Below are 13,407 nucleotides of genomic sequence, written 5' to 3'. Positions count from 1 at the left end.
TCAGGAGGGAGGACAAGGAGGGGTTGGACGAGAGAGGCTGAGAAGAAGTACGGACGACAAGAAGAGGTCAAGAGGCTGCTGAGGAGACAGCAAAGGTTGGAGAAATCAGACAGGGGGTGGACAAGGAGGGACGAGAGAGGCTGAGAAGAGGTTCGGACAAGGAGACGGGGGATGAGACGAACAGTAACGCAGGACTAGGAGCAAGGAGGAAAGGCCGGCGGACAAGATTAAGAGAGGTGGACAAGATTAGAGGGGCGACAAAGGCGGCAGAGGACGGAGCAGACAGACAGACAGAACAGGAGGCAGCGGAGAGCACAGAAGGGTCAGCACAGGGCACAGGTTGGAGAAAGTGAAGATTAAGAGGAGTTAGAAGAAAGTAGCTGAGCAGGGAAAGTGTAACATGCCCTGAGGCGAGAGGCGGCTAAGGCCCTTATTGAATTCAAAAAGTTCGAGAGCAGCAGGTGGGAAAGAGACAAGTGGAAAGAGACCGCAGGAAAGCAGTCAGGTTGTACATTTTATTTCCCTGTATTCTTAACTTTAAATAGTATCTCATAAATAAACTCTGCTTTGATTATTTCGCTAAGAGGCCTCTTAATATTTTGCTTATCAATTTGGGAGTGGAGCAGTGTGGTGGAACTTTATAAACTGCCCACATTCAATTGACGAAGTCAGATAGCCAAATAGTCAAAAGTCCCCGAATTAGTCCTCCAGTCAGCTTTAGCCCCCAAATTAGGCCCAATCATCAATATATATATATATGCACTGATGGACTAACTCACTGGGTTACCCAGCCGGTTATGTCCCATATAGAATGGAAGGAATGCTTCTTTTGGACTTCACAACCCATAGTGAGACGTATTGCATCAGATACAGGCAGCGATCAGCACTTAACCAAAGTGAGCAATCCAGTTCAACCAACCCAACAAGGATTTATTTCAAGACCTCAGGAGGTTTCGAACTATGCCCAAAGGGCTATGGGACTGTTCATACCCTTTGACCCAGTGGTACCACTTCTAATTCTGTATCCCAAAGAGACCATAGAAAAGGGAAAAGGACCCACATGTACAAAAATATTTATAGCAGTTCTCTTTGTGGTGGCAAAGAATTGGAAATTGAGGGAATGCCCATCAATAAGGGAATGGCTAAACAAATTGTGGTATATGAATGTAAAGGAATACTATTGTGCTGTAAGAAATGATGAACGGGAGGAGTTCAGAGAAACCTGGAAGAACTTACATGATGCTGACTGAGAGGAGCAGAACAAGAAGAACATTGTACACAGTAACAGTAACATTGTCTGATGAACAATGGGGATAGACTTGGCTCTTCTCAGCAGTGCAACAATCCAAAACAGTTTCAAAGAACTCATGATAGAAAATATTCTCAACATCCAGAAAAAAGAACTGTGAGTTATGAATGCAGATTGAATCATACTGTTTTTACTTTTGAACTGTTTTTTTTTTTCCTTCTTGTTTGAGGCTTTTCCTTTGTGCTCTGATTCTTCTTTCACAAGATGACCAATGTAGAAATATGTTTGATGTGACTGTACATATACAACCTTTGTCAGACTGCTTTCTGTCTTGGGGAGGAGGGAGGGAAGAGAGGTGGGGAGAAAAGAAAAAATTGGAAACAATTTTCCCAATTCCCAGTGTAAACAAATGTTGAAAACTATCCTTATATGTAATATGTAACTGGAAAATAATAAAATAAAATAAAAAAAATACCTCAGGAGGGTGTCTTACCTTGACTCTCAAGCAGAAGGAGTAGACTTGAGAGCTGGGCAAGCAAATAGGGAGAAAGGATTTGAGAGCAGAGATAGAAATGAGCCACTACTTAGAGAGGACCAGTGAGAGAGCTTCTAAGAAGGTCTGTAGTGATCTGGTACTATGATCCAGAGAGAGCTAGAAGGATCTGTGGCCCCAGGGCAGTGATAGCCTGGTTGAGGTATGGGACTGACCTGGAGAACCTCTTCCATTGCCTAATGAAACTGCTATTCCCCTTTCTGGCCAGCTTCTCTAGGTTGTAGCTTTTCTGTTTTTTTTTTTTTTTTAAATCTGTTGTCTTTCCTGTAGATTGGATGCACCTGCCATAAAATTCTATTGGACTGCAGAAATGCTAAGCTCTGTGTGTATTTTATTTAAAACTTCCAAATACGAAGAGGAGAAGGGAAAGAACATTCCTTACTCTAGGGAAATGGAAGATTTGGGCAGGTGATCTTGAGACATGGAGTTGTTAAGACAAAGGAGGAGGCTGGCACAAGAATTCAAGACACTCCTAGAAACAGAACTCCAGCCAGCTGAATGGGGGCAAGTTGTGAGAAAGGTCACTTTCATTTTTTTACTTTTGAATAAAGAGCTGCCAGTTTTGGCATCTACTGGGTTGCTTCCTCATTTCTCTCTCTCTCTTTCTTTCTTTCTTTCTTTCTTTCTTTCTTTCTTTCTTTCTTTCTTTCTTTCTTTCTTTCTTTCTTTCTTTCTTTCTTTCTTTCTTTCTTTCTTTCTTTCTTTCTTTCTTTCTTTCTTTCTTTCTTTCTTTCTATGTTGGACACCTTCTGACCTGAGGGGCTCATCTTCTGGTGTCATCTTTTATCATTTTAATACTGTCCATGGGGTTTTCTTCTTCTTTTTCTTTTTTTCTCTTTCTTTCTTTCTTTCTTTTTTTTTTAGTGAGGCAAATGGGGTTAAGTGACTTGCCTAGGGTCACACAGCTAGTAAATGTTAAGTGTCTGAGGCCAGATCTGAACTCAGGTATTCCTGACTCCAGGGCTGGTGCTCTATCCATTGCGCCACCTAGCTGCCCCTCTTTCTTTCTTTCTTTCTTTCTTTCTTTCTTTCTTTCTTTCTTTCTTTCTTTCTTTCTTTCTTTCTTTCTTTCTTTCTTTCTTTCTTTCTTTCTTTTTTTTTGCAGAACAATGTGGGTTAAGCGACTTGCCCAGGGTCACACAGCTAGTAAGTGTCAAGTGTCTGAGTCTGGATTTGAACTCAGATCCTCCTGAATCCAGGGCCAGTGCTTTATCCACTGAGCCACCTAGCTGCCCCCTACTTCCTCATTTTAACAACAGGCATTTCCTGAGTGACCATCTATACTGTACTGGACAATGTACTGTACCCATTTTGCAGATAGGAAAACTGAGGAAGAGGGAAGGTAAGTGATTTCCTATCTGAGGTCACTTTCCCTCTAGACTGGACTAGATTTTCCACCATTCTATGCTTCAACGTGTCTTAGTCTTAAATTCTGTGTTCTGAGGTTCCTTCCAGCTTCAAAATACTATGTTCTTTTTTTAAATCATAAAAGTATTTTATTATTTTCCAGTTACATGTAGAGATAGTTTTCAACAATTGTTTTTATAAGATTTCTAATTCCAAATTTTTCTCCTTCCCTTCCTTCCCTCCCCCCTTCCCAAGATGGCAAGCAATCTGATATAGGTTTTATATGTACAATCACATTAAACATATTTCTGCATTTTCTTTCATGTTGTGAAAGAAAAATCAGAACAGAAGAGAAAAACCTAAAAAAAAAAAAAAAACAAAACCTAAAAAAGTAGAAACAGTATGATTCAATACGCATCCAGATTCCACAGTTCTTTTTTTCTGGATGTGGAGAGCATTTTCCATCATAAGTCCTTTGGAATTATCTAGAATCATTGTATTACTGAGAAGAGTTAAGTCTATTACAGAAGATCATCACACAATGTTGTTGATACTGTGTTTAATGTTCTCCTGGTTCTGCTTATTTCACTCAGCTTCAATTCATGTAAGTCTTTACAGGGTTTTTTTTTTTTTTCTGAAATCTGCCTACTTATCATTTCTTACAATACAATAGTATTCCATTACATTCATATACCACGACTTGTTTAGCTGTTCCCCAATTGATGGGCATCTCCTCAATTCCCAATTTTTTGCCACCACAAAAAGAGCAGCTATAAATATAAAATACTATGTTCTTAATTGTATATGTATAACCCATATCTGTTTGCTTACTGCCTCAGGGAGGGGAGGGAGGTAAGGAGGGATAAAAATTGGAACTCAAAATTATAAATTAAAGTGTTTATTACTTAAAAAATTAAAACACTATGTTCTAAAGTCTCTTCCAGCTGAAACATTCTATGATCTGTAATTGATGAATGGCAGCTAAAATCTTATGGGAAGGAAGGCTTATTTTCCGGGCCATCCCCTTCTTTTCAAGAGAAGAGCTAGCTAGACAGCTAGGTGGTGCAGTGGATAGAATATGGGATTTAGAATCAAGAAGACCTGAGTTCAAATCCTGCCTCAGATACTGCCTAGCTGTGTGACCCTGGGCAAGTCACTCAAGCTCTTTGTATCTCAGTTTCCCCATCTCTAAAAAATCAGGATTAAAAATAGCACGTACCTCAAAGGGCTGTTAAGTCTAGGACGCTTTCTGGGACATCAAGCTGCTGTCTGTCTTGAAGGAGATGCCTGAGCTGAGAGAATTGGGGAAGTTTGGGAAGGGGTGAAGAGCGACTCACCGGTAGCCGACCTCCCCTCTGGGCGTGGGCAGGTGTGTATATGTTCAGATACAGGCAATCTTCCCGGAACTGCAGCCATGCGTGGGGTCTTTGGTTTGTAAAGTGCAGGTTCGTGATTTGGCCCCAGGACTGTTGGAGGCACCTGAATGGTAGAAAGGATACTCAAGCATTTGGCTGTCCAAGAACTGCGGTGTTCGTACACAGCACGCAGCTTGGGAAAAGTCCCAGGCGAAGCAAAGATGGCCACCCACCCGGCTCCCCTCAAATCCGACCTCTCCTCCAGGCTCAGCTCCTCCAGGGAAACCTCTCGTCACCCCAGCACCCAGCATGACTTCTCAGGCCATCTCCCTCATCAGAGCTCCCCCAGTCAGCTCGATACCCAGTGGATTATTATCAGCAGCAGCTCTGCCTGGAGGTGGGGAATGGGGCCAGGTGACCTCTCCTAGTTTCGTCTCACTCCTCAACACCCCCGAAAGCTAAAGGTGAGAATCTCACGCAGGAGGGTAGGTGCCTGCATCTCTTAGGTCGTCCCAAGGCTCAGGAGGCTGCGGGGGAGCAAATCTCAGGTTGCCCACGGGGGGCTTGGCGAAAGGGACCCCTAGGTAAATGTTGACAACTGTTCGTCCCACATGGGTCTGCTTTCCTCCGAGGACGCCATACTTTGTGATTGCCACGGGTCGGCCTGAGTTACCTAGGGAGGCAAGGAGAGGGAGAGGTAGTACACTGTAGTAAATAGATTGCTGCACTTGGAGTCAGGGGACCTGGGTTCAAATCCTGCCTTGGACAACCACTAGCTGTTGGGGTCATGGGCAAGTTGGTTTCCCTAGCTGTAAAATGGGAACAATAATATTACCTCGTGGTCTGGAAACCTTAAAGCACTCTAGAAATATGAATTATTGTTACCTTTGTGAGTTTGGACAAGTCATTTGCCCTCACCCTCTGGGCTTAAGTTGTGTGCTATATAAGATAAAATGAAGAATCGGATTAAATAATTTCTCACATTACTTTTTCCCCCCCTCAGGGCAATGAGGGTTAAGTGATTTGCCCAGGGTCACAGAGCTAGTAAGTGTCAAGTGTCTGAGGCTAGATTTGAACTGAGGCCCTCGTGAATCCAGGGTCAGTGCTTTATCCACTGCGCCACCTAGCCGCCCCCACTAAGGTTACTTTTAAGGCAGCTGGGTGGTGCCCTAAGAGCCTGGTCTAGAGTCAGAAAGACTTTCAAATTCGGACCCAGACACTTACTAGCCATGTGACCCTGGGTAAGTCACTTCACCCTGTTTGCCTCAGTTTCCTCATCTGTAAAGTAAGCTGGCGAAAGGAACAGCAAAGCACTGCAGTATCTCTGCCAAGAAAACCCCAAATAGGATCAGGAAGAGTCAGACAACTGAAAAATGAAATCGCCACAACTTTTACACTTGACTCTTGTGATTCACAGAGTTCTTTCAGTGTAAAAGGCAGTGGAATATTGTTTCTGCTGCTTTGGGAGGAGTTTGCATTTGCACATGTATTTACACCTGTATACATTTGTGTTTGCATGTGCACGCCCCCATACATCTTTGCTCTCTAGTCATATTGTGAAATAGCCTAAGTTGGCTTTCATTGGCCTCCACTCCTCCTCACGTTAGCACCTGGAATCATGAAGATTCCTGGGTTCGGAGTCTACTTTGGGAATTTACAGGTAATGGGACCGTGGGCAAATCTCTTTACAGTTCTGAACCTCAGTTTACTAACTCTGTAAAATGGGAATGGCAACACCTGTGTTATCTATCTTACAGGGTTTTTGGGTAGCTTGGACGCAGACCAGTTTGCAAACCTTAAAGTGCTTTATAGATGTCAGTGATGATGACAATGCCACCCAATCAGTTCCTAAAGTATAGCTCTCCAAATGCTTTGGACCATTCTTGGCCACCCAAGGTGCAACGGGCACCCCTGACGCTCTTCTCCCAGATCTACTCTTCTCACCAGAGACTCACACCTCCTTCCTTCTCCCTTTTGGATCAGAATTTGCCTGTGCTTTGTACATTGCTAGTCAACAGAGAGCTGGCGAGATAAGCTAAGGTGTTGTGGTGCCCAATGGGTTCTTTTCCCATTTGCAATAACAACAGGCATTTCTTGAGTGAGTGCAGTATATCTTGAGCACATTTTGCAGATGTGGCCCAGGAAAACAACTTGATCTCTTCCCAGTATCACACAGGGAGTAATAAGCTTCAGATCAAAGCTCAGGTCTCCCCATGGACAACACTCCTCCAACTGTGCCATAATACACAGTCCCTTCCAGCTTGAAATCCTGTGAGTTCACTTTGGTCAATGTCTTAAAAATAACCGACATATATGTGGGTGCTCTAAAGTCTGCCAAGTACTCTACATTATCTCTTATAACAACCCCGGGAAGTAAGAACACAGGCATCATTATCCTCATTTTCCAAAGGAAATATGATCAGAGAGGAAGAGCAAGCGGCGAGGCCCAACACTCTCCAGCTTGGCACCCCACCACCCCCAAGGCTTCTCTGCAATATCATTGCCCCACCCAGTGACTGGAGCAATGGTGGCAGTGAGTGTCCTCATCCATCGGCCACCCACTGTTACTCCGACGGCGTCCAAACTCTCACCACCTGCTACTCTCCCTCTTTTGCTGTTAATTCATTGCTGGCTGCGGGGGGGGGGGGGATGGCTCTTAACCCCCATTTTCTTTAGCTCTTCACCTCCTAAAGTGACCCTTCCCAACTCTGGCTACTCCTTCCATTGGATCCACTGGAATGCCTTTTCTATGATGAAAACACTTCTGGTCATGATGGATCTCTTCTTCCCATCATCCTTTCATCGACTTGCACTCACAGAGACCTGGCTTCCCCCAGATGTCTCCATACCTGTGCCCATCCTCTGCAGCACTGGCTATACCTCCTTTCCTAGTGCCCCTCTCCTCTGCCAATTCATGCTGGCCCCAGAGGGGAAATCAGAATGTTCCTTGCCCTCCATTGGCATTTCTGTTATCTAATTTAAACTGAAACAAGTAATTTCTTACATGTTTCCACAGCTGATTCCCTACTATGCTCCCCACTGAAGCAGTTCTAAATCTCAAGTCTCTCCTTCCTCTCCCTCCCTCTACCTTCTCCACTGAGGACTTTGCCTTTACTTTACTTTTTTTTTTTTTTTTTTGGTGGGGCAATGAGGGTTAAGTGACTTGCCCAGGGTCACACAGCTAGTAAGTGTCAAGTGTCTGAGGCTGGTTTGAACTCAGGTCCTTCTGAATCCAGGGCCGGTGCTCTATCCACTGCGCCACCTAGCTGCCCCATCTTTACTTTTGTGAGCTCCCTCTTCTCTTTTTTCCTCACCTCGAACCCCATGACATCATCCCACTCTCTCCTTTTCTCCAGGTTTTGACAAAAAGCTGGCCCTTCTCCAGGGAGGTGCTGGGAAATGTTTAACAACCAGCTCTAGGGAGGAAAATATACCCAAGGCACACTTTTAAGTTTCATCTGCATCCTTAACATTGTACCCATCGCTTTCTTAAGTTTAGACAATCCACAAAATAATAAATCAAGCCCTGATTTTTAGAGTTTACCTATTTCTGAGGTATTAAGGGCTCACACCCAACATTTAACAACTGGCTTTCACATACCTCTTCCCTTCTTGCTAAATCTGTATCTTCTATGTGTGACCTTGATCTCATGCCCTTTCAACTTCTCTAGCAGATTGTGCCCTCAATCACCTTTCCCAGGCTTCAGTATCGAATGCCTTCAAACATATTCATCTTCTCCATCCTTAAAAACAAACAAACAAAACTTCACTGAATCCTGCCATCCCCTCAATCCCCTATCTCTCTTCCATTTCCTAGCCAAACTCCTATTTGTTTTTTTTTAAAGATGAGTAATGGGGCAGCTAGGTGGTACAGTGGAGAAAGCACTGGCCCTGGATCCAGGAGGATCTGAGTTCAAATCCAGCCTCAGACACTTGACACTTAATAGCTGTGTGACCATAGGCAAGTCACTTAACCCCAAATGCCTCACCAAAAAAAAAAAAAAAAAAAAGCGAGTAACCTGTTACCTCCACTTCCTTCCCTTTTACCAACTCTTTAACCCTTTGAAGTCTGGCTTCCAACCTCATCACTCAATTAAAACTGTTCTCTCCAAAGTTATCAATAATCTCAATTCCTAAATTTAATATACTTTTTTTCCAGTTCTCATCCTTCTTGACCTCCCTCCTGAATCTGGTTGACTACCCCTCTCCTCCTGGATCTTTTTTGTTTCCTGTGTTTTTATGAAATTACTCACTAGTTCTAGTGGGTAGACTGCTGAACATGGAAACAAGAAAACCTGAGTTTAAATCCTGCCTTAGATACTTTAGCTGTGTGACCCTAGATAAACCACTTTTTGAGGTAGGTGCTATTTTTCTCCTGATTTTACAAATGGGGAAACTGAGATACAAAGATACTTACTGGCTATGTAACCCTGGGAAATTTACTGAACCTCTCTCAGACTCAGTTTCCTCATCTGTAAAATGAGAATAATAGGTATACTTGCCTCCCAAGGCTATTGTGATAATAAAAAATTAGATGCTATTTGTAAAGCACTTTTCAAACCTTAAAGCACCATTATTACATTACATTACTCTCTCCTGGTTCTTTTTTCATTTATCTGACCATTTCTCAGTCTCCTTTTCTTGGCTTGTCATCCATATCATGGCCCCTAACCATGGGTGTATCCCAAGGCTTTGTCCTAGGTCCCCTGGATGGACTCTTTTCTCTCCAGTGGAGTCAGACTCAAGTAGAAACCGATTCCTGTGGCAGCACATTGACTTAGGAAACCACAACTAAACATTATCTATGTTGAACATTATCCAAATTTGATTTTAATCTTATTCAGCACTCTGTAGTCTTTCTGGTCACACATACCTCAAGAGGCTGAGAATCTGGCAACTCTGTATACTCTGTCTTGGTGATCTCATGAGCTCCCATGGGTATAATTATCATCTCTAAGCAGATGATTCACAGATCTATATACCCTAGCCCCAGTCTCTCCCCGAGCTTCAGTCCTGAATCATCAACAGCATATTGTTCATTTCAAATTAAATGTTCTGGAGACAACTCAGACCCAACTCAGACCCAACATGTCCAAAACAGGGCTCTATTATCTTCTGCCCATGCCCATCCCCATCCCCATGCAATTTCCCTCAACCCAACTTCCCAGTTTCTATTGAGGACATCTCTATCCTTCTAGGTTCCCAGGGTCATAGCCTGGATGGAATCCTTGACTATTCCTCATCCCACATTTTTAACCAGCTATCCAATTTTTCCATTTCTACTACTACAACATCTCTCACAACTGACCTCTCCCTCCTTCCCTACCCACATAGGTGCTGCCTTGGTTGATATGGTAGTTGGTTGTCCAAAGTTCTCTTGGGATTCATTTTCCTCTGATTTCTTTTCTTTTCTTTTTTCTTTTGTGGAGCAATGAAGGTTAAGTCACTTACTCAGGGTCACACAGCTAGTAAGTGTCAAGTGTCTGAGGCTGGATTTGAACTCAGGTCCTCTTGAATCCAGGGCTGGTGCTTTTATCCACTACGCCACCTACCTGCCCCCATTTTTCTCTGATTTCATGATGAAATCATTCCTATGATGAAGAGAGAAAAGTTGTGGCCTTTTGTCTGGAGATGTGAGTTCTAGTTTCTGCTCTGCTACTTACTAGCTATATGACTTTAGGTAAGTCAATGTCTCCCTCTGTGCCTCAGTTTCTTTTTTTAAGGGGGCATTTGGTGTTAAGTGACTTGCCCAGGGTCACACAGCTAGTAATTGTCAAGTGTCTGAGGCCAGATTTGAACTCAGGTCCTCCTGACTCCAGGGCCAGTGCTCTATCCACTGAGACACCTAGCCGCCCCCTGTGCCTCAGTTTCTTTATCCATAAGATTAGGTTAGATTCGGTGATTCCCAATTCTAACAACTTATGATCCTGTGACCTGCGTTCAGATCCTGGCTCTCCATTGGCTATGTGACCCCGAGTAAGTGATTCCACCTCTCAGTCTCAGTCTTCATCTGTAATATGGCAACAATTATGCCCATATTACCTACTTCATAGGGTTGTCATAAGGAAATTGATTTAGAAATCTTAAAGTATCCTAAAAATAGGAGTACCTTACTCTTGGGAGAACTTTCAGAAAGTAGAGAGAAAGGGCCAAACTTCAGGGACAGGAGGAGTTATTAAGATGGTAGGGGAGTCAGAACAAGTTGTGCTTACACACTACACTCCCCTTCTAGCTGAACAATTCAACGTTGTCATGTGTCAAATAGAAACAAAGGCCACCAACCTGTATGTAAAGATCCTTGTGGGCTGAAAATTGACTTAGTTTTTTTTTCTCGGGGCGGGGGGGGGGGGGGAAGGACAGAGCAATGAGGGTTAAGTACTTGCCCAGGGTCACACAGCTAGTGTCAAGTGTCTGAGGCTGGATTTGAACTCAGGTCTTCCTGAATCCAGGGCCAATGCTTTATCCACTGTGCTGCCTAGCCGCCCCCTTGACTTAGCTTTAAGATGTTGTTATCTATGTTTTATTGTATTTTTATTTATTTTGTTAAATGTTTTCCAATTAGATTTCGATTTGATTTGGGCTTCACTTGGGAGTGTTCTGAACCTCATGAAATCCATGGGCTATGTGTTTGACACCTCTATCTTGTAAACTATGAGTCATCTTTTATATATTTCATTCTCTTTTCTCTACTGTATAACCTATAAGGGTACAGTTGATAGAGTGCTGGACCTGGAGGCAGGAAGACTCATCTTCTTGAGTTCAAATTTATCCCCAGACACTTCCTAACTGTGTGACCTTGGGCAAGTCACTTCACCCTGTTTGCTTCAGTTTCCTCATCTGTCAAATGAGCTGGAGAAAGAAATGGCAAACCACTTCAGTGTCTTTGCCAAGAAAATCCCAAATGGGTCATAGAGTAGGACCCGATTGAAATGACTCAACAACAGTATTTATGATCTATGTATCATGTTGAAGTAGAAAGCTTCCTTGGATTTGGAACCAGAGGACCTGAGTTTGAGCCCCCAATTACTACCTGCATGATTTTGGGCAAGTCATTTCGACCTCTCTGGGACTCGATTTCCAGGAACTAAAATCCAGGAAGGACAAACTACAAATGAACCAGCAGGTCAATTGAAACTAGGGAGCAAGAGACATTGAATGTACTGTCTCTCCTTTCCCATTCCCTTCTGGTTGTTTTTTCTCCATGAATGGGATGATGATCTGGAGTTAATGGATTCCCCTGTATGAGCCTGCTTCCCATATAGTGGGGAGAGGAATACCTGCCCTCTTTACCTCATGGAATTTTGAGAAGACTAAATGAGATAAAGGTCACAGTGGTACATGATCAAATAGCACTGCAAACTACTATAATTCTTGATATTTTTGATATTAGATCATTTGGTTGAACCTTCCAGACCTTCTTAGAGAACTAATTAGTACCTTTACACAAAAAGTACTAATAGTAAAGTACTAAAAGATTTAGTAGTTTTTAAGTGAACTATCCTGTGGCCAACAACTTAAAACATTAGGCATTTAGCAGCCCTAACTAAAATGGCCCTTAAAAGCCAATTTTAAGTTTCTTCTAAATGATAAGAACCCCGCCCATCAACCAACCAAACAAAAACTTTGGGGGTTTCTTGCTAAATTGTCAAGGGCTTCCAGGCATAGCTTTTGAGTTGGGGTATCCAGAGCTGCCATGATGCCTCCCACTGGCTGAACAATAAATGCTGTCACTCTTTTTCTCTGGGTGGCTTTCCTAACTTCTCTGTTGCTTTCCTCTTTGGACAATGTGCTCTGGTGGCCTGCTTCATTGTCTGGGCACCACCCCCAAATGTCCACAGAAGCTTGAAGTTAAACATGGGCCACCGCTTTCTGTGTTTTTTTGTTACAGAGTCATTGTCAGAGATGGGAGAGAATTTGAAACATAGAATGTTAGAACTGGAAGGAGTATTAGAAAGTAGAATGTTAGATCCAAAAGGCATTTAGCACATAGAATGTTAGATTGGGAAGAGATCTTAGAACAGAAAATGTCAGAAATGGAAGAAGCACCAAACATAGGAAGAGGCACAGAGCTGGAAGGAACATCAGGACATAGAATGTTAGAGCTAGAAGAGGCACAAAGCTTGGAAAATTACAACTGGAAGGAGGATTAGAAAACAGATGTTAGAACTGGAGGGAGCATAGAACATAGAATTTCTGAGCTAGAAGGGACCTTAGAACATGGAAAGTTAGAACACAAGTCAGAACTGGAGAACATAGAAATGATCTCCTATGTCCCCAATTTGTAGATAAAGAAGCTGAAGCCCAGAGGTCCAAGATGGCAATTTGCCTTGTTTTTTTTTCCTCTCCCCTATCTGACTGAGGGAGGTATGGAAGGGTCTTACCCAAAGCTGGGAAGCAGATGGACAAGCTTATCCACATCAATGGCAACATTCTCCTAGTGATTGAAAGAGGACTTGACCAAGCTGATTTGACCAGTTGATGTTGGTAGAACACCAGTGAAGGGGATGATAGAGTCCATCCAGGCAAACTCTGGCTGGGGAGCTGGCTTTTATCTGTCTTTTATTATTGCTAGAGCCAGGAGGAGCTTCTGAGTAAACTAGAAAACTCCTCCCATAAGAATTTGAGTCTCCTCCTCCTTTGGTGATAGATGATGTCGACATATAGTTGTGATAATCACAGAGCTTTGAAAAGAGGCCACAGATGAGGCTAAAAAGTACTTTTATTGTAATTGAGAAAATTCTGCTTAATGGAGTATTTTTTTCTTTGGCCTGAAAGTCTCTCCTTATTCCATTCACCACAAATTCCAATAGTAATAGTTGAGATAATATATGGCTTTTAGGTCCACAAAGTGTGTTTACATGCATGATCGCACTTGGTCCTCACAGAAAGCCCAGGAGGCAATT

At 42.9% G+C, this 13,407-nt stretch overlaps 1 protein-coding gene across 1 annotated transcript in view; it reads right to left on the bottom strand.

The window, feature by feature from the left end:
- The window catches only part of LOC122743243 (carboxylesterase 4A-like), a 36,803-nt gene extending 23,869 nt beyond the window's left edge, over positions 1-12,934 (bottom strand). The window contains exons 1-3 of the mRNA XM_043988047.1: positions 12,886-12,934; positions 4,982-5,177; positions 4,487-4,628 (exon numbers count right to left, since the gene is read on the bottom strand). Coding sequence (XP_043843982.1) covers positions 4,487-4,628; positions 4,982-5,177; positions 12,886-12,934 — 387 coding nt within the window. The remainder of the gene's footprint in view (positions 1-4,486; positions 4,629-4,981; positions 5,178-12,885) is intronic.
- Between the last annotated feature and the right edge of the window lie 473 nt (positions 12,935-13,407).

Source organism: Dromiciops gliroides, chromosome 2, assembly GCF_019393635.1.
Source record: "Dromiciops gliroides isolate mDroGli1 chromosome 2, mDroGli1.pri, whole genome shotgun sequence".
In the NCBI taxonomy this organism is placed as follows: Eukaryota; Metazoa; Chordata; class Mammalia; order Microbiotheria; family Microbiotheriidae; genus Dromiciops; species Dromiciops gliroides.
The sequence above is the reverse complement of the archived record's forward strand: the minus strand, read 5'-3'. Positions and strand labels throughout refer to the sequence as shown.